Source organism: Pelophylax lessonae (assembly GCF_965119305.1).
Source record: "Pelophylax lessonae genome assembly, chromosome: 7".
Taxonomy (NCBI): Eukaryota; Metazoa; Chordata; class Amphibia; order Anura; family Ranidae; genus Pelophylax; species Pelophylax lessonae.
Window position 1 is genome coordinate 176,237,196 of NC_138774.1, and position 18,942 is coordinate 176,256,137.

At 45.8% G+C, this 18,942-nt stretch overlaps 1 protein-coding gene across 1 annotated transcript in view; it reads left to right on the forward strand.

Moving 5' to 3' along the window:
- Positions 1-18,632, forward strand: part of TTLL11 (tubulin tyrosine ligase like 11) — a 315,361-nt gene extending 296,729 nt beyond the window's left edge. Inside the window, exon 9 of the mRNA XM_082263577.1 lies at positions 18,246-18,632. Coding sequence (XP_082119703.1) covers positions 18,246-18,529 — 284 coding nt within the window. The 3' untranslated portion in view covers positions 18,530-18,632. The remainder of the gene's footprint in view (positions 1-18,245) is intronic.
- Positions 18,633-18,942: the final 310 nt, after the last annotated feature.

An 18,942-nucleotide genomic window follows, 5' to 3' on the forward strand; every position in this document is an offset into this window, starting at 1 on the left:
AATGCTAGGCGACATCGGCCGGTTTAATAAAAAACGTCCGACATACGGCCCATGTGTATGGCAGCTGGTCCGAAAGAAACCGTTTGGCCGGCTTCTGTCAGACCAGCATGCTGAAAAACCAGCAGCCGACCGCATCCCGATCAGCGCTCTCAGCTAATGGCTAAGAGAGCTGAATAAAGTGTTCTGGTGGTAGGAGGGGGGGCTGTCCACTGTCAGAGTACAACAGCTCAGTGAGGGAGATCGCTGTACTAACGTCAGATCGTTAGTACAGCGGCTCAGCCCGGAGCGGACAGTTTTTTTTTTTTTTTGGTTGAATGGAAAAAAACTCATAGTGTGTACCAGGCTTTAGGGGTCTGATTTAAAACAAAATGCTGTGCAAATGTCCCAAGCATTCACTCAGCCATCATGAATAATCATTGTAATTCGCCTAATAGTTTTTTTTTTTTTCTATGTTTGTCAGCACCGTCTAGTAATCATATGTTAATTTCCTGATAGTTATTTCAAGTAAATACTACATTATGGCCACTAGCTAGAGATGAAGATAATAGGAAATAAATCTATTTTGCCATACAATGCCCAAGCCACATCAGTCTATTATACTCCTGTAAAAGACACTGGCTCTTCTGCCTGGTCTGAGTGCTGCATGCCCCCTGTTTCCTGTACCATTTTTACAGGCACTACAAGTAAATGAATAAAGTAACCTCCAAGATGTGCAATGCTCAAATTTTATTTCAACTATATTATTTTAGTGGAAAATTGCATGTAGCACTCAAGCACTTATTAAAAGAAACAGAAGTTACCCATGCAGCGTTCTGTCGGTTGAGACCAACTTTAATGTTCTTACACAATGGTATATGGTGCCTGCAGTGTACCAGGTTATGACAGCAATGACTAAGTACAGGTGTATGAAACGCATTTGCTGAATTGTTTCTTGAGCTGTGAGTGCATGTCGTCCTAGTTTTTAATGGATCTACAATAATTCTGAAGATTTTAGGCTGGATGTGCCATCATCTTTGTTTCACTGTGTAATCAACTCTTGGTCGCAGACCTTGGCAGGCACCCAGTTCTCCCAAGCAGCCTCACCTGGTTCCCCCTACAGTGATGGAGCATTTTATGGTCTGTATGGTCTGCCTTCAGTGGTGCAGGTACTTTATACTATACCTGGTGGACCTGTCCAGTAATTCCTCAACTTTGTTCTGAATTTAGATATTAACAAAGCTGAATAATTCACGCAATATCCTTGCAGGAGAATTATGCAGTGCTCAATCTAAGACCTCCTGATCGCTACAAATTACTATTACAAGCTTCTTCCAAATCTCCAAAGCTTTTTTTTTTTTGCTGCTGCACTCCTACTTCTTGTTAGAGATTGGCTACATTCCTACTCCATAGTCCCACTGTATGTAGTAACCTTGCCATTCTCTCCTACTCACTTCTTAGATGGGCTATCTCTTACTCACTCCTTTGATGGACTATGGGATGTGTAGTGTGCATAGAGCATGTGCACTGCTCATTCTATACAAAGGTAGGTGCTAGGTAGGCAAAGCCTAGTGTCTCCATCTGCTTATCAGGGGAGGGTGATTTGTAGTTTTGCCTGTTGCAAGTGTCCATGTGGGATTCATCTGGCCTGGAGTGTCCCCACTGTATCCAATGGGGGAGCCTGTTTGACAGTGGAAGAAACCCAGCCAGTGACACACAGGCTTTTGTTACTATCCCAGTGGGTTGGCACAAACAGTGGTGCATCCTGGGATATGTTATAAAAGCCAAAGGCAAATGTGACAGGGTGTCTTTGGGCAGGAAGCCAGGTCCCAAAAGGAGGGTGACAGTTGTCTCTCATTCTGCTGCAATGGATGGTGGTCACAGGCGGTCGGCCTTGTGGAACAGGAGTGTGGAGCTGAGCCAGGAGGTCCAGGAGAACTGAGTAGTGGAGTTGGAGGCAGAGAACCCTTAGGAAAAACAGTGTCTTTGAGTACCGGGAAGCTTGCCGGGGGTCTGCCCAGGAAGGGAACCACTCCAGTGGAGAGTCAGCGGACAGGTGTCGGCGCACTCAGCAAGTGAGAAAGGGGGTTCCAAGTTGGAACCCTGAAGAGTGATTCAAACGGGAACACATTATCTATCTTCACTTCAGTGGCAAGGTGAAGCAGCGGCCTTGCTGCACACTACAGCTAGTTGTCCTCAAGATTGTGCATAGTTCATAGTTGGAGTATCCCACTCATCCCTTTTCCTATCCCAGTTCCAAATAAAAACACAAAAACCAACAACCCTGGATTGATTGACTGAGCCAAGGACTTTCAATGCTAATTATCTGCTATCCGTTGCTAAGGGTAACCCAGGGGAATCCAGAAAGTGTAATACTCAGCGGTCCTCTAGGGGCCAGTGCTACATTTGGGGGCTCATCCGGGATATCGTCTTGGGTTACTGGAATGGTTGCTAACGGCAACGGCCAAAGAAAATTTGTGAAAATTTAATTTTTCTCTCAAGAACTGTGTTCTAATGCTCAAGAGAAGTGTGAGGCTTGCTCTACAGGAGATAAGGAGAGTGGGATGAAGAATCAAATGCACAGTGATGATTGCCCATGGCAATGGAAGAATTGTTGTCAGAATTGCAAGTTGTCTGATCAAGTGATGTGCTGAAGAGCGGGAGAAATGCATCTTGCTGTACAAATAGACTGTGTCTGCTTAACAGTAGAAGGTGCAAGTGTGGACAGAGAAAATGGTGGCCCAGGGAACGTGGATTGGTGTGCTGGGGGCCATGTGTGTGCCGGAGCTATACAGGAAAATGTTGATTGTGCATCCAACGACAGCAGGACATTCTTCCAAAATAGTGGCAAAGTGGATGCTGTAAAGAAAACTGTTGACCATGCATTTAATGACAGTGGGACATTTTTCCAGTACAGTATGGCGAGTCTTGCCTGTACAAGTGCTGTGAATAGGAGTGTCGACCGTGCAATGCCTGACAGCGGGACAGTTCTACTACATAGCAAAGAGAGCCAGCTGGCTCAGAGTGATAGAGGCGAAGTTGGGGCCCTGGTAGAGACAAGGATGGCGGATGCGTGCAAGCTGAGAGGCACGGTCTGCTTTACAGTAACTTCCATGCAGGCTGAGCTGAGATGGAGCGGCAGCGGAAGGGTTACTGTATCACGCAGGAAAGCACACGCTTGAGAGATCTGCCTAGCAGGAGGAGCCACCGCCAATCTGGAGTCATGGGGGGTTAAGGAAAAAGAGTCTATAACTTACTTCTGCCTCCGGGTGGGGCTGAGAGGGAGACACGTGTGGAGGAGCAAGATGGTGAGTACCGGAGTGAGCCGGAGTGCAGAGGCTATCCCACGTGCTGGCGTAGAACCTGCATAGCAGACCGGAGAGCCGAAAACATCAACCCTGTGGGATACAGGGGTGCTGATGGTGCCCGACGGGAGACTGACGCTGTGCACTGGAGGAGGCGTGGAGGATTTGGGCCTGGTATGTCCTCAGTGTCTGAATGTAACCATATGAATGCAGGTGTGGGGCCAGGGCGGGCATTGCTGCAATCTACTGATGCTTGCAGAAGAGAGTGGAGGTCAGCCCAGAAAGTTGAATATGTCTTGGGAGACCGGGGTCACTCAAGCCCTGTCAGCTGCGGAGTTGGGGCCTTTCACGGGCCGTGGAAGGGAAGTGCTGAGGTTCGTGATGCAACTGGAGTCCATGCCATCTGTCAGTGGTCCAGGATGCAAGAGGAGAGAGACCCGAATGTCTGAGCTCAGATGCATGCAGGTAGTGCGGGCTAGGGAGCGGCCATCTGATGCATTGAAAGCTGCAGCGGCAGAAGTAAAGTCTGCTCCTATACAGGCAGAGGGGAGAAGATGGCCAGCGGTGACCGAGGCTGCAAGTGTGAGTGTGAGCAGCGAGGAAGAGGCCGGGGTCATTGATGTGGGGTCTCCTAGCTTCCAGCATCGGTTTGGATCTTTGGAGGAGGGATGGGATGTCTGGAAGTCAGTCAGAAGAAGAGACTGAACTGGACTGGGGGTCCGGAGATCGGAGAAGTCCAGCCAGTCTAGGCCCACCTGATGAGGAGGTTAGGGCTTGGAAAGTCGTGCGCATCCCCCATCCGGAATTCTACTGTTAAGAAGGAACTTTTGAACCCAATTGAGGCTGGCTAGCCTATATCTACTGACTGAGAGACCTGCAGAAATGAGAGTTCAAAGGTCAGTTGTTGCTGGGACTTGCGCCCTATTTCCATTACCCCCTCCTTCTATTCTTGCGGAAGAGGTTAAGGAGACAACAAGACACCACTGGCTAGTGGACTCATTTCAGAGGGCCAACCCTCTCATTCTTCAGGAGAATCAAATGACTTTAAAAGTTTGTTAAAAAAAAAAAAATCCCTTGGGCCATCGGGCCAGGATCATGGATTACAAATCATACAGAGTTCGAAGTGAACTACCTTGGGCCAACGGGCCGGTAGCGGAACTCTGTGAGTGTCTGCCTGGAAGAGGAGGGCGACAACTTGAGTCTTTTTGGTGGGGGGTGCCATGGTGCCAGGGACCCCTGAAGAAAATTACAAACTCTCACAGGACTGGTGAGTTGCTCAGGCTCCAGCAACAAAGTTCCTGTTGGGAGAAAATTGAGTGCTGAGTGTTGCCAAAGAAGAAGACACTGCAGGCGCCTAGTTTCTGAACTGTTAATAGGTAGTCAGTGGCAGGGTTCAGGATGTTTGAATGTTGTCCACTCACCAGTGCAGAATTGCTTGGTGGTGGGTGCATTGCCCTAAATGCACCTAACCTGTATTATATCGTACAGCAGAGATTTATATATTTTTTCATGTAATTTATTTCTTGTATATATTCCCTTTTCCCCCTCTCCAAGTTTGTGGGATACTCCATAGTTTTTTCCAGCAGGGATTTTTGTATGGGGCGGCTGCCCCAGAGCCAATGGGGACATGGCTCATTTTTGGTGGGGGGTGGATGTAGCACCCTCCTAGGTAGGTGCTAGGTAGGTAAAGCCTAGTGTCTCCATCTGCTTATCAGGGGAGCCTGATTGGTAGTTTTGCCGGTTGCATGTGTCCATGTGTGATTCATCTGGCCTGAGGGAGTGTCCCCACTGTATCCAATAGGGGAGCCTGTTGGACAGTTGAGGAAACGCAGCCAGTGACACACAGGCTTTTGTAACTATCCCAGTGGGTTGGCACAAACAGTGGTGCATCCTGGGATATGTTATAAAAGCCAAGGGCACATGTGACAGGGTGTCTCTGGGTGGGAAGCCAGGTCCCAGAAGGAGGGTGACAGTTGTCTCTCCTTCTCCTGGATTTTTCCTTTGAGATCTACAATCAACTGCTGGACTTGGCTACGGATTGGATAATCTAGATCCAGTGGTGACCCCAGTCTGGCCAGCAAGCGCGTGCAGACTTCAGCTCCACGCTAGGTCGCCCGTGACATAGCCTCACTGGACAGGAGCTGGCCTGCGAGTTAAACGCCTTGCGAAGTGGCATACGACCGGGTCTCGGCCCGAGTCGCAGCGTCCCTCCTGGCCGACAGCTCCCCCATTTCGATGGAGAGGGTTTCTCTCCGGAGCATTGTCCACCTGGTCCCTGGTATGGTGAGTAGCTGTCCCCCCTCTCCCCGTGGAGGTTTTTGGGGTGGACGTGGGCCCCTCCTTGGGACGGTCTGACCCCTTGGTTCCCCTCCTTCCTGTTGGGGCTGGTTGGGTGGTCTAATCCACCTCCTGGGGTGGGGGCAGGGTGCTATGCTGGCAATGGGGGGTGTGCCGCCGGCGATCGGACGATCAGTTGTGTGGGGGGGGTTATACCTGGTAAGGGCTCCTGTCAGGGCCCCCCTGTCCTGCCTGGGTCTGTCTTTGAGGCCTGGGTCCCTGTAAGCCTCGTGGGGCCACGCTGGCTGCCATTTTGTTGTAGCCTGTGTGTTTCTATACACGGTGGCCATGTTTGTGTAGTCTGGCAGTCATTTTGCGGTGGTTTGCCATTGAAAATAGCGGTGGCCATGACAGTGGAGCCCTGTGGGCGGTGATTTCGGCGGTGGGAGCCCCTCCACATTCCCTGGTTCTGACTCCTGGATCCTTTCACTTCCTGATCACAGCACGTGGAGTGCAGATTATACTGGTGGCTGCAGGTGCCTGTTTCTGCTGGGTGGTGAGTCTGGTGGGGTTCTCTCCCTCTCTGCTAAAGATCGCTTGGTGCTTGTACCTGGCTACCAGGTGGTGCTGCCAGCGCAGTGGGGGTTGTCCCTTGCAGTGTTTTACACTTTTTGTGGGGTCCCCCTGGTGACTCATGGAGCACATCTCCCCACCGGATCCCCTCTCTGAGGCTGTGGGGCCCCCCTGGTCCCAACCATACATCGATGCACTGACGGCGGTCCTGGAGTCCTTTGTGTCCTGGGTGGAGGTGGTCTTCGGGCAACGGGCTAGCAAGGCGGCCCCCGCCTTCCCCTGCCACATCTGTCTCCTCAGATCCTGATTCTGACTCGGCCGCCGCGGAGGTGGGTCACCCTGCTGGGTCTGCAACCACGCGCCCAGAATCTACTGATAGGATGATTCCTCCACGTCTGCAACCGCGCATGAAAAGGCGCTGATAAAAGCACTGATTGTATCTGTGCGTGAGACCTTGAAGATAGAAGCTGTAACGGAGCTGCAGAAACCCTTTGGCACTCAGGAAAGGAAAGCAATTAGGTGTTGAGAATAATTGCACTTGTATGTGTGTAAGTGGTTCCTGCGCTATCTGAGGTAGTGTGGGTTCCCTTCTTATTGCTGCACCACGGTACTGGTACCAGGAACCAGTTAATACAGAATTTTTAAAAGGTGGGGGTTAGTGGCGCGCTTCAGAAGTGAAAACCTAATTAAATGTAATTAAAAGGTATAATACATGTGCTAAGTGATAATGAAAATAAAGTGCTATTTTTTGAATGATGTCGTATTCTTTTAGCTGGGGATGTGTTCAAACTTCAATATGGTCATGCTGAAGTAGATAAATAAATAAATAATCTGTGTTTAACTCTATACCGTGCTAAACAGGTATTCCAACTAAAAAGTGCTGAGTGCTTTCAATCTTCAATAGATAAACCAGCAAATAAATAAATACGTATTCCAGTCGATATAATGTAAAAACAATTATTCCAAACTATAAGGTGCTATGTGTTTTCACTCTTCATTAAATATATCAAGACAATAAAATATATAAATTCTATAAATTCTTAAAGTGCAGTGTCCGTGAATGTCCGTTTAATTTAATCCACAAAAAGGAGAAATTCAACTATGTGTCTTCAACTTAAAAACAAGGTGCTTCCGTGCAAACAAACGTGCTATGACTTGCTCCTCCACCAGGTGTCACTTCTAGGTGCTCTAAACTCTCACCTTAGTAAGGTATAAAATACGCCTGTATATATAGATTAGCCTTCGGAGTGGTGATCAACGGCTTGCGCTATCTCCAATCTCCTATTTGTGCTCCCGGGTAAACTAGCTGGGTGCGTTCTAGGGTGCTTTTATTTATGGGGTCCTTAACTCCTGTCTCGACCTCGGGCTCATTAAACACAGAGGACCATCATGGTGCAGTATTTAAAAACAATTTATTCATAAAAAAAGCGGTTGCACTTACATTTAGAAAGTTTCTTATACGCATGGAAAATGTTTGATTAGCGTTGGGAGAACTTCGCTCCGATCCTTAACGTCACTTCCGGTGTTTGGCGGCTCCTCCTACGCGTCACGTCACGTGACTTCCTCAGGGAGTGGCCTATACTGGATGTGACGTTATATTTATATTGGTCGGGCCGGAAGTATTGCCGTGGCCATTTTGAGGAAACTTGTGAATGTCGTTCCGGCGGAAGTTCTCAATCCGGCATATTGCTCCTTGTTCCAAGCATGTTTACACAAATTTTTTCTTTGTTTACCCCAGAAGTAAGGTTGTGAACCGTGTTTTCTATATAGCAATGTACATATAATGCGTACACAGAAGACCCATAGTATTCAAAACTTCTTATTCACGCGGGTTAATATACTCATTATTATGAAACATACAGGAGAGATCTCATACAAAAAGGAATTGGAATTATTTTAAGTCTTCTTAATTTTTTCATAGAACTCTATTTACCTCAATAAACCTTAAAGTGTGTGAGAGAGGGGATACTGTTGATTTTGTTACTACAAGATGGAGGCATAAAACATTTTTTTTTTTTTTTTTTTTTAAATAATGTTTTATGCCTCCATCTTGTAGTAACAAAATCAACAGTATCCCCTCTCTCACACACTTTAAGGTTTATTGAGGTAAATAGAGTTCTATGAAAAAATTAAGAAGGCTTAAAATAATTCCAATTCCTTTTTGTATGAGATCTCTCCTGTATGTTTCATAATAATGAGTATATTAACCCGCGTGAATATGAAGTTTTGAATACTATGGGTCTTCTGTGTACGCATTATATGTACATTGCTATATAGAAAACACGGTTCACAACCTCACTTCCGGGGTAAACAAAGAGAAAAAATTAGTGTAAACATGCTCGGAACAAGGAGCAATATGGCGGATTGAGAACTTCCGCCGGAACGACATTCACAAGTTTCCTCAAAATGGCCGCGGCGATACTTCGGCCCGACCAATATAAATATAACGTCACATCCAGTATAGGCCACTCCCTGAGGAAGTCACGTGACGTAACGCGTAGGAGGAGCCGCCAAACACCGGAAGTGACGTTAAGGATCGGAGCGAAGTTCTCCCAACTCTAATCAAACATTTTCCATGCGTATAAGAAACTTTCTAAATGTAAGTGCAACCGCTTTTTTATGAATAAATTGTTTTTAAATACTGCACCATGATGGTCCTCTGTGTTTAATGAGCCTGAGGTCGAGACAGGAGTTAAGGACCCCATAAATAAAAGCACCCTAGAACGCACCCAGCAAGTTTATCCGGGAGCACGAATAGGAGATTGGAGATAGCGCAAGCCGTTGATCACCACTCCGGAGGCTAATCTATATATACAGGCATATTTTATACCTTACTAAGGTGAGAGTTTAGAGCACCTAGAAGTGACACCTGGTGAAGGAGCAAGTCATAGCACGTTTGTTTGCACGGAAGCACCTTGTTTTTAAGTTGAAGACACATAGTTGAATTTCTCCTTTTTGTGGATTAAATTAAACGGACATTCACGGACACTGCACTTTAAGAATTTATAGAATTTATATATTTTATTGTCTTGATATATTTAATGAAGAGTGAAAGCACATGGCACCTTATAGTTTGGAATAATTGTTTTTACATTATATTGACTGGAATACGTATTTATTTATTTGCTGCTTTATCTATTGAAGATTGAAAGCACTCAGCACTTTTTAGTTGGAATACCTGTTTAGCACGGTATAGAGTTAAACACAGATTATTTATTTATTTATCTACTTCAGCATGACCATATTGAAGTTTGAACACATCCCCAGCTAAAAGAATACGACATCATTCAAAAAATAGCACTTTATTTTCATTATCACTTAGCACATGTATTATACCTTTTAATTTCATTTAATTAGGTTTTCACTTCTGAAGCGCGCCACTAACCCCCACCTTTTAAATAATTGCACTTGGCCACACCCACATTCCAATAACAGAGAACACTACTAAAACACAGGTGGGGATTCGTTTCAAAGTCCAAACGGGCTATATGGAAATTAACCCCCCTCAGTAAAAAGAAGGGAGTTTGAAGGGTGTGGATTGTGCAATAGTGAGCATAGATTAACAAGAGAAAAAAGAATACATTTAAAATTCAATTTATTGTGTGTACTTCATTAAAACACAATGGAACATCAATTACATATATAACATAATACATATATAATATTGCCACTACATATCTGCCAAGGAGAGAACCTGCGGCCAATCGATATAAATGGCCTGCTGGTGATCAAAATGAGGATGACATGAGTCTTATGCGTTTTGCTGAACTATGTCGTTCAAAAATGCCTCCTCAGAGACCCTTTCAGTTCTTGGCAAACTTTATGAAAAAGAAAAAGTTACATATAATACAAAGACTATTTCATACTTATATTCAATTGATCATAATCAGATTAGTGAATAATTCATAATGATGCTCACCACATAACATATATACGTATATAGAGACCAACGATGTCTTCGGAGGCTAGGATAGAGGGGTGCTCCATAGGTGTGCCAAGGACGTCTGGCAGTGGCAGCTTGAGAGGAGACCCCCAGCAAGAAGCCGGACTACCTCTCCTGGGAAGTACTGAGCCCTGCAGCCCCGGGCAAGAACCAGATGGTTAAACCATAAAGGGAACCGCCAATCAAAGGACCAGGCGGGGTAATGGCAAGATCTAAAAAGCAATGTATAGACATACCTTAGAGGTTCATATAGCATAGACGATTCCCAAACAGGCACACACAAAAAATGGTACGGTGCCTGAGATCCGGGAAGCCCCTGGTGTGAGTGGAGGGAGAGGAGAAAACATCCATGCAGGTAGGAAATAAAGGGAACCCACCAATAGGTGATCCCCAAGGAAGAAGGGGGCTAATACTCCACCCATGATGTCCTAAAGATGTAAAGCCAAGGGATACAATGGACCAGCTTCAGTATATAGATATCTCTCCTCCATCCGCAAAGTCCCATAAGAGTCACCCCCAGAAGATATAGCAGAGTTTGCATATATCTTCACTTCCGTCTATTGATGTTACCAGTAACACCAGTGTTGGTATCTCCAGGGTGGAGAGCGGCCACGTCCACTGCGCAGGCCGTCTCCATAATGAGCAGGACTCCACCGGAAGGGGCAGAACTGGAAGACTCCCGTCCGTCACTTCTGGCGTGAGCGCCATAGAACGGAGCATGCGCAGAAACCAGGGTGACGCGCAAACCCTTTGGCACTCACAAGCGAGTCAGGGTGTTTCCTTTCCCCGCCTTTTTTTTACAGAATTGTCGCTAAATAGTGGTCTGCGGATCAGACTTCTAAAAAGGCCTTGACTGATCTTCCTTTTCAAGGAGATTGCCTGTTTGGTGCTACTCTGGATAACATCATAAAAGGGGGGAAGAGTACCTTTCTTCCACAGACTACTAAGGGCAAGGAACCTCGTCATAGACGTGGGCCTTCCTTTTCGGCTCATAAGAAGTTTTTTTGTCCCTCAGGGTTGACTGACAAGGACTCGAAACCTTTTAGGGCCTCCTCTGGAGGATCCAAACGAACCTGGTCTGGCAAGCCGAGAACAGGCTTCTCCAGACCCGCAGACAAGGCTCTTTTAGCATGAAGGTGCACCCTCACCTGTATCCGGGGTGGGGGGACATTTCGCTGGTTTCCGGACCCATACAGTTCCCTGGTGCAAGACAAGTGGGTCCACAAACTCATTCGGTCCGGCTACAAGATCGAGTTTTGCTCCTGTCTCCTGGCAAGGTTCTTTCCTTCCAAATTGCGCCTGTCCCCGGACCGCTTACAGGGTCTGTTTGGGGCAGTACAAGACCTGTTACATCAAGGGGTGATTGTCCCGGTTCTGACTTCGGAACGTTTTCAGGGTTTTTACTAAAACCTGTTTACAGTTCCTAGGAAGGAAGGCAACGTGCATCCGATCCTGGACCTCAAGGTGCTGAACTGCTATGTGTGGGTGCAGAAGTTCAGAATGGAGTCCATTCGCACCGTTGTGGCATTCCTGCATCAGGGGGATTTCCTTGCCTCTATCAACATCAAGGATGCTTACCTTCACATTCCAATATGTGCCAGTCACCAGCGCTTCCTCTGCTTTGCCGTGGGAGAGGATTATTATCAGTTTGTTGCGTTAACCTTTGGTCTTGCCTCTGATCCTTCAGTCTTCACAAAAGTGTTCGCCCAGGTGCTAGCTTTGCTTCGCCAATGGGGGATTGTGGTACTGGGCTACTTGGATGATCTCCTTCTGTGAGCGGAGTCTCCTTTTGCTCTGGTGGAAACTTGGGGATCACAATATGAAATCACAATATGAAGAGTGAAGGGGAAGTAGGGATGATGGCGCTGCCTATATAAATTTAGATATAATAGAGTATAGACTATTTAATTAAAGTGCCTTGTGCTGAATTAATAAGTGCAATAATATAATGTAGATACACTCTTACAAAAGTATAATCCATAAAACATCAAATAAGTGCAAATAAGCAAGTGCAATGTGTGAAGGTGCCTTCAAGAATATTGAAAGTGACTAGTGCAAAGAACTATGTGGTAAGTGATATATATAAACAATAAATAATTGACCAATAATGGTATTAAATTACATGCAATATTAAAGTGCTTGAAAAAAGTGCTATATAGTGTGAACCTCCCCCCTAGTACCACCTCGTTGGTATGGGGGTAGTATAAAGTGCCAACAGAACCAATATAAAAATATTATATACAGCTCGCAAAGTCCAGTATAAAGATCCAGTAAAAAAGTCTATATGTCACATGCGGTGACTACAGAAAAAACATAGGATGATATAAGTGACAACACTCTGGTGATTTGATAGGTGGAGAGTAACCCCGTGGTGGGTGGTAAGGTGCTGGGATAACCCTCCGATAGAAATGCACACTTACCAGAGACACCCACCCCACACAGGGGTATAAAGCAGGTGTTTTAAATGGGTCTGGCAACCCAGCGATATCTTCCTATCCCTGGATGGGGGCGTATGCCAAGGGTCTGAATGGTCCTGGTATGGATATCCCCTGGTATGGTCCCCTGTGTGCCTTCCTGACCTTAGTGTGTTCCGAGGAATCCACTCTACTCCACTCCCGATATTTTATGCCAGAAAATGAATAGTGGACATAGCGTAATTCCGTAATGTACTTTATTAATCAAAAAAATGTACAGAGGTACTCACATTGAGCAGGTAAATATCGAGCGTGACTGTGTTATCAGAGCGCTTGCGGTCCAAGCCTCGTTCCCATACAAGTTTACCGGAAGTGACTTGACACGCCATACTCGTTTCGTAGCTCGTACGTCATCAGCAGTGTCAAGTCACGTCCGGTTAACTTCCTTAAATATGCATGCGGTAACCAGGCAACCCTAATGACGTTTCCTAGTTCAATGCGCGGTCCGACCATACGGACTACGGAAACATGGCGCCTGCTTGCGTGGAAAGAATTAAATATAAATGGAAACTCCGTCCGAATATATTAAAAAAGCTCTAGCAGGGCCGCATGTGTAAATAGGACTGTAAATGTAAATTGGTTCCTGGTGATCGTGCATGTTCATATTTCCGGAAGTATAGCATACATTTGATAACTAAGACACATTAAAATCTCATATATATAAACCAATGAATGCATATTAAATGTAAAAATACTTCAGAAATGTATAAAAATATATAAAATGTATATAAAAAAGGGAAAAACTAAAAAGGAAAAAAGTTTATATTTAGTTTTTATATTAGACTACATGTACGGTGGGGGAGATTTAGGAGGACATCTAGTGGACATGGGTAGAACTACATGGAATGGTATCAATAAATAGATATATTTAAAAGATATGTATATGTTATATATGTTTAAAAACTATTAAAATTATGTTAAAAGAAAAGGGAGGAAGAAGCCTATATATAAATATAGTGTATGGTGTCAAGGATGCGTTATGCTAGTCCAGATGTATATAATACCATAAAAAATGATTCTTTGATGGCATATATGAATTGACTGAATGTAGCTATATTAGGTTAGCTCACGTACTATATACTATATCCCAATAAGCTACATATATTAAATAAATATAAAAACAAGAAGGGTGAGTATTAATAAGTTCACAGATAGAGTAAATGACTAAAAATTAGAAATAAAACAATTTAAATCAATGTCTAAATTTAAGCCCTTGGGCTGTTGTGTATGTAATCTATAAATCCAAAAAGTTTCATTTTTGGAGATTTTCCTTGTTTTATTTTCTCCTCGCCAATGTGCGGATATACAATCAATACCACAGAAAGTAAGGCCCCTGGGATCTTTGTTATGCTTCTCAGCAAAGTGCCTAGACAGGCTGTTTTTGGGGAAACCTGAACGAATATTTTTAATATGTTCTCTTATTCTGATGTACAATGTCCTGCCCACATATTGTAATCGGCAAGGACATTCAACCAGATATGTGACATGGTCCGTCTGGCAAGTGATCAATTTATTAATATTAAAATCTTCTCCTGTGGCTCTTGATTTAAATTGTAGTATTTTTCTAGGTTGCCTTGGGTTTGTCTTACAGGCCAAACATCTTTTTTTTTTTTACAATATGAAGAGTGCTCCTTCCTCTGGACAAACTCCAGAAATTGCAGGCTGCAATTCGTTTCCTGCTGTCCAATAGATGGTCATCCCTCCGGACTTGCATGGGCCTGATGGTGTCTACTTTTTAGGCGGTTCAGTTTGCACAGTTCCATGCGAGGTCCCTGCAAAGGGAGATTCTGTACAAATTCGACAAGACGCCGCAATCTCTGGACAATCAGGGACGGCTGAGTCGGGGAACAAAGGAGTCCCTGATATGATGGCTTAGTTCGTTGGTGCTTCGGCTGGGCAAATCCTTCCTCCCCTTGTATTGCACAATGGTCACCACGGATGCCAGCCTGTCCGGCTGGGGAGGCGTCCTCAGTAAGCATTTTGCTCAGGAGATCTGGACGCTTGAAGAGTCCAGACTACAAATCAATGTCTTGGAACTCCGAGCGATCAGACTATTCCTGGAATATTGGATGGATCGTCTTCAGGGTTGTCCAGAGCACATTCAATCAGACAATGCAACGGCCGTGGCTTATGTCGATCACCAAGTGCCCCGGTAGCTATGGAGGTAGCCGGCATTCTAAGGTGGGCAGAACAGTTTGATACAGCCCTCTCCGCCGTACACATTCCCGGGGTGGAAAACTGGCAGGAGGATTACCTCAGTTGGCAGGCGTTGGACCAAGGGGAGTGGTCCCTTCATCCGGAGGTGTTTCATCAGTTGTGTCTCCGGTGGGGCACCCTTGAGGTTGATTTGTTGGCGTCTCGGCTAAACAGAAAGGTGCAGAGGTTTGTGGCTCGGTCAAGGGATCCTCTGGCAGACTCCACATACACACTGGTGGTCCCGTGGGGTCAGTATCGTCTGATTTATGCCATTCCTCCTCTCAAGCTTCTGCCAAGACTTCTACGCAGGATCAAGGCAGAAGGGATTCCAGGGATCTTAGTGGCTGCGGACTGGCCTCGCTGGGTTTGGTACGCCGATCTGGTGCGGCTGGTCACCAAAATTCCTTGCAAGCTTCCTCTCAGGGAGGATCTGCTGTTCCAAGGGCTGATCTTCCATCCTGCTTTATAGTCGCTGGCTTTAACGGCTTGGCTGTTGAAAGCCAGGTGCTGAAGGATAGAGGTTTATCTGAGTTGGTGATTCCTCACCGTTAAAAGGTAGGAAATCTACTTCTAGGAGGATCTACCATCATACGTGGAAGATGTACATTGCGTGGTGTGAGTCTCTTGGGGTTCATCCTCGCTCCTTCTCAGTAGCTCAGATCTTGACCCTCCTTCAACGGGGGGGGGGGGGGGGAGGTGAACTGAAATTGGCCTTGGGTACTGTAATGGATCAACTGGCACCCTGACTGGGTACCTCCATTGACAGATGCTCCTAGTGCTTCCCGAGGGCTCCAAGCACTTCACCAGACACCATAACCACCTCAGACCCCACGAACCGCCGCAGCTTGGTTGGGGTCTCACCGTCTCCTACCCACCCTCACCCTGGACCTACGACAAGGCTCCAGGTTCCAATGGATGAACCTCTCTTTCCCCAGAGAGTGGAACAGGAACAAGCTCTTACAAGAGCTTAGTGATTATTCAAGGGAGTATAAAGAGCATAGCAATCCCTTGTAGCAGGTTCCCCCAATGAGAGAAAGGACTCTAGATTGAGGGTGAAGTAGAACTCAAACAGTTTATTCAAAGAGATATACACTGTGGGACAATCCCCCCTTCCCCTTAGCAGCCAATACACATAAACGTATACATCCCATAATAAGTTTATCTTAAGGCAGACAGAAACAATAGAACAATGGAATACAGGCACTTACCAATAACAAACCTCACCCCATCTCACTATCTAGCAAGGGTCTATGAGACACTCCTGCAATATTCTAGCAATCTGAAAAGTTAAACCATTCATCTTCATACATTTCCTGAGAGAGATTGCTAAAAAATATTACTGTCCCTTCTAAAGCCATACAAACCATTCTCTCAGCATCCCCCAAGTATCTGTCCCTCACTGCCAGTGACGGTGAACATCGTCACAGGTATCATCAAGAACCAGGTGTCAGCTTTGGCGGTCTTCTTCCGGCCTTTGGCCAGTCACTCCCTGGTGCGTACCTTTCTTCAGGGTGTCCGACATTTGGTTCCCCCAGTGCGGTCTCCGTTGCCACCTTGGAACCTCACTTTGGTGCTTTCAGTCCTCCAGAAGCCTCCCTTGAGAATCTTCGGGAGATTCCCCTGCTTACCGTCCCAGAAGGTGGCCCTTTCGGTGGCCATCACCTCTGTGCGCAGGGTGTTTGAACTGGCAGCATTATCCTGTCGTTCACCTTACCCAGGGCTGTCTTACCGAATGGGCACGCTAGGCAGTTGCCTGGGGGCCCTACCTGCCCAGCAACCCATCCATGCATTAGTCCCGACTCCCGTGTGCATCCCACCGCCGAACTTAGCTGGTGGCAAGCGCCTGTCAGCCCTGTGCTGCTTTCAGACCTCTGGTGGTTCTTTGCCCTTGTCTGCCGTTCCTTCCAAAGGTTGTCTCTGATTTTAATTTGAATGAAGACATTGTGTTGCCTTCCCTGTGTCCCAGGCCTAAACATCCGAAGGATGTTGCCTTGCATGCCTTGGATGTGGTCCGGGCAATTGGGGTGTACCTAGCAGCTACAGATTCTTTCAGAAAGTCCGACTCTCTCTTTGTGCTCACGGATGGGCCTCATAAAGGGTGATCCACTTACTCTGCGACCATTTACAGATGAATCAGACAGACCGTGATTTAGGCCTATTCCATCAAGGGTCAGGTTCCACCTGTCCCTGTTAAGGCGCACTCTACTTGGGGCGCTTAGTGCCTCCTTGGCTTTCCGTCATTAGGTGTCAGTGACGCAGGTTTGCAAGGCAGCCACTTGGTCGTCGGTGCACACTTTCACAAAATTTTAAAAAGTGGATGTGTTGGCATCTGTGGATGTTTCTTTTGGCCGCGTGGAGGGTGTTTTGTTTTTTTCAGGTGGGCTACAGTTGTTTTGGTTGAGCTCCTGTTGCTTGGTTGGCTACTTTTTAGCCTTGGAATTATTTTGCTGTTCTCACCCCTCATGTTTAACACTGTTTTGGGACATCCCAATGGTTATGAAGATCTGAAGTTGTGTCCGTCACTGAACGAAAGAGAAAATGGGATTTTTGACTTACCGTAAAATCCATTTCTCTGATGTTCATTGACGGACACAACATTAACCCCTCTGTAGAGTTGTAATTCTTCTCACACTGCTTGTAACTAACTAAACTGAATGCCTATAGCAGAGAAAGGGAGTATACTCTCTGGGACTGCCCATAGGAGTAGCCAGACTTTTTTTCTGCCTAGTGTCCTAATTCTGTGGGGGTAGTATAACCCAACAGTTATGACAATTTGAAGCTGTGTCTGTCAATGAACATCAGAGAAATAGATTTTACAGTAAGTCAAAAATCCCATTTTTTTCGTACAATCACAGTTGAAGGCTATAGCCTCCAGCAGTGATCATTGTATTCTGGCGAGGAAACTTCCCGCTGTCAGAATACAACAATGCAACCGAACTGACTTTGTTGATATGGAGAATTTAGCAATTTTCTTTGCTTCAATTTGTGGTTAAAGGAAAGACAATGCATAATCCATGGCTAATCTGTGTTTTGGAGCCAATAACGATCCTTTGATAACAGCCGCCTGATAAAGGGAGTCTGCAGTTGCTCCAAAAATGTTTGGTCATTCAATTAATGTTGCTGGGAATGTTTACCTGATTTATTTTCTAGTAGAAGAGTAGACTTGATGAGATGAGGTACCTGCGGACACCAGCTGGTACACTTCCTCCTTCATCTCAGAAAATGGTTCATTGTCCTTGTTTTGAAGCCCAGCAGCAGAGGACATTTTTATCATGCCTTCACTTCCAGCTACCCTTTACTACCTCAGTAACTTCATATACCGGGAAAAAAATGGGAGAATTGCTGTGACTGTATAAAGTGGATTTGTTCTGTGCAGTAATGTGGAATTAGGGTGGGGCGGGGTAGGGGCACTATGATTGATGAGTATGTGGAAAGACTGATAGTGGTCTCTGGGGAATGGTATTGATTGATTCTGATTGCTGTCATTTGTCTTCTGTGCAGGTATGTGTCTGCAGGCCTTCATTGAGGCTTTCTTCTATTTAGCACAAAGGCGATTCAAAGGTTTACCACTTCATGAGCAAGTGCAGGCACTCGCTGACCTCTGCCATAGCAATGTGAACACAGCAGAGGAGAAGAGAATTCTGTGCAGCAGAGGAACGCTGGAATACAGAACTGCGCTGAGCAATTACCGCCACACCAATGTACATCTGACCTCATATACACCTCTGTCACATCGCAGCAGCATTTTATGTAAACTTTCAGACTACAAGCTGCAGCATTCATGATGGAACTACTTACCAGCCTGACACCGACCTACCCTAGATAAGTGTTAAGGTGCATATTTTACACCTCAGATCCTACAGGACGACCCTCACCATCATGGTCAGGAAGCACCTTACATTCCAAAGTGTTACCACTTGTAAAGAGCACATCGAACATATCACTGTTTTAGTCTGGGTTATCAGTAACAACGAAATGGTCCAAGTGCAGGTTATAACACCGGAAGAATCTGATTGCAAAACGAATATCTCCTCTCATAGGCACTTTAATAAAAGAGTTGGAATACATATACCTCTTCTGCTCATATTGGGCACGTGTTAGATATGAGTGTAATACCTTCAGATGGCCTGTCAGTGGTGCTGCCAGGGGAGGGATGTGCCAGTCATCTATAGCAACCAATAAAAAGGTTACTTTAACT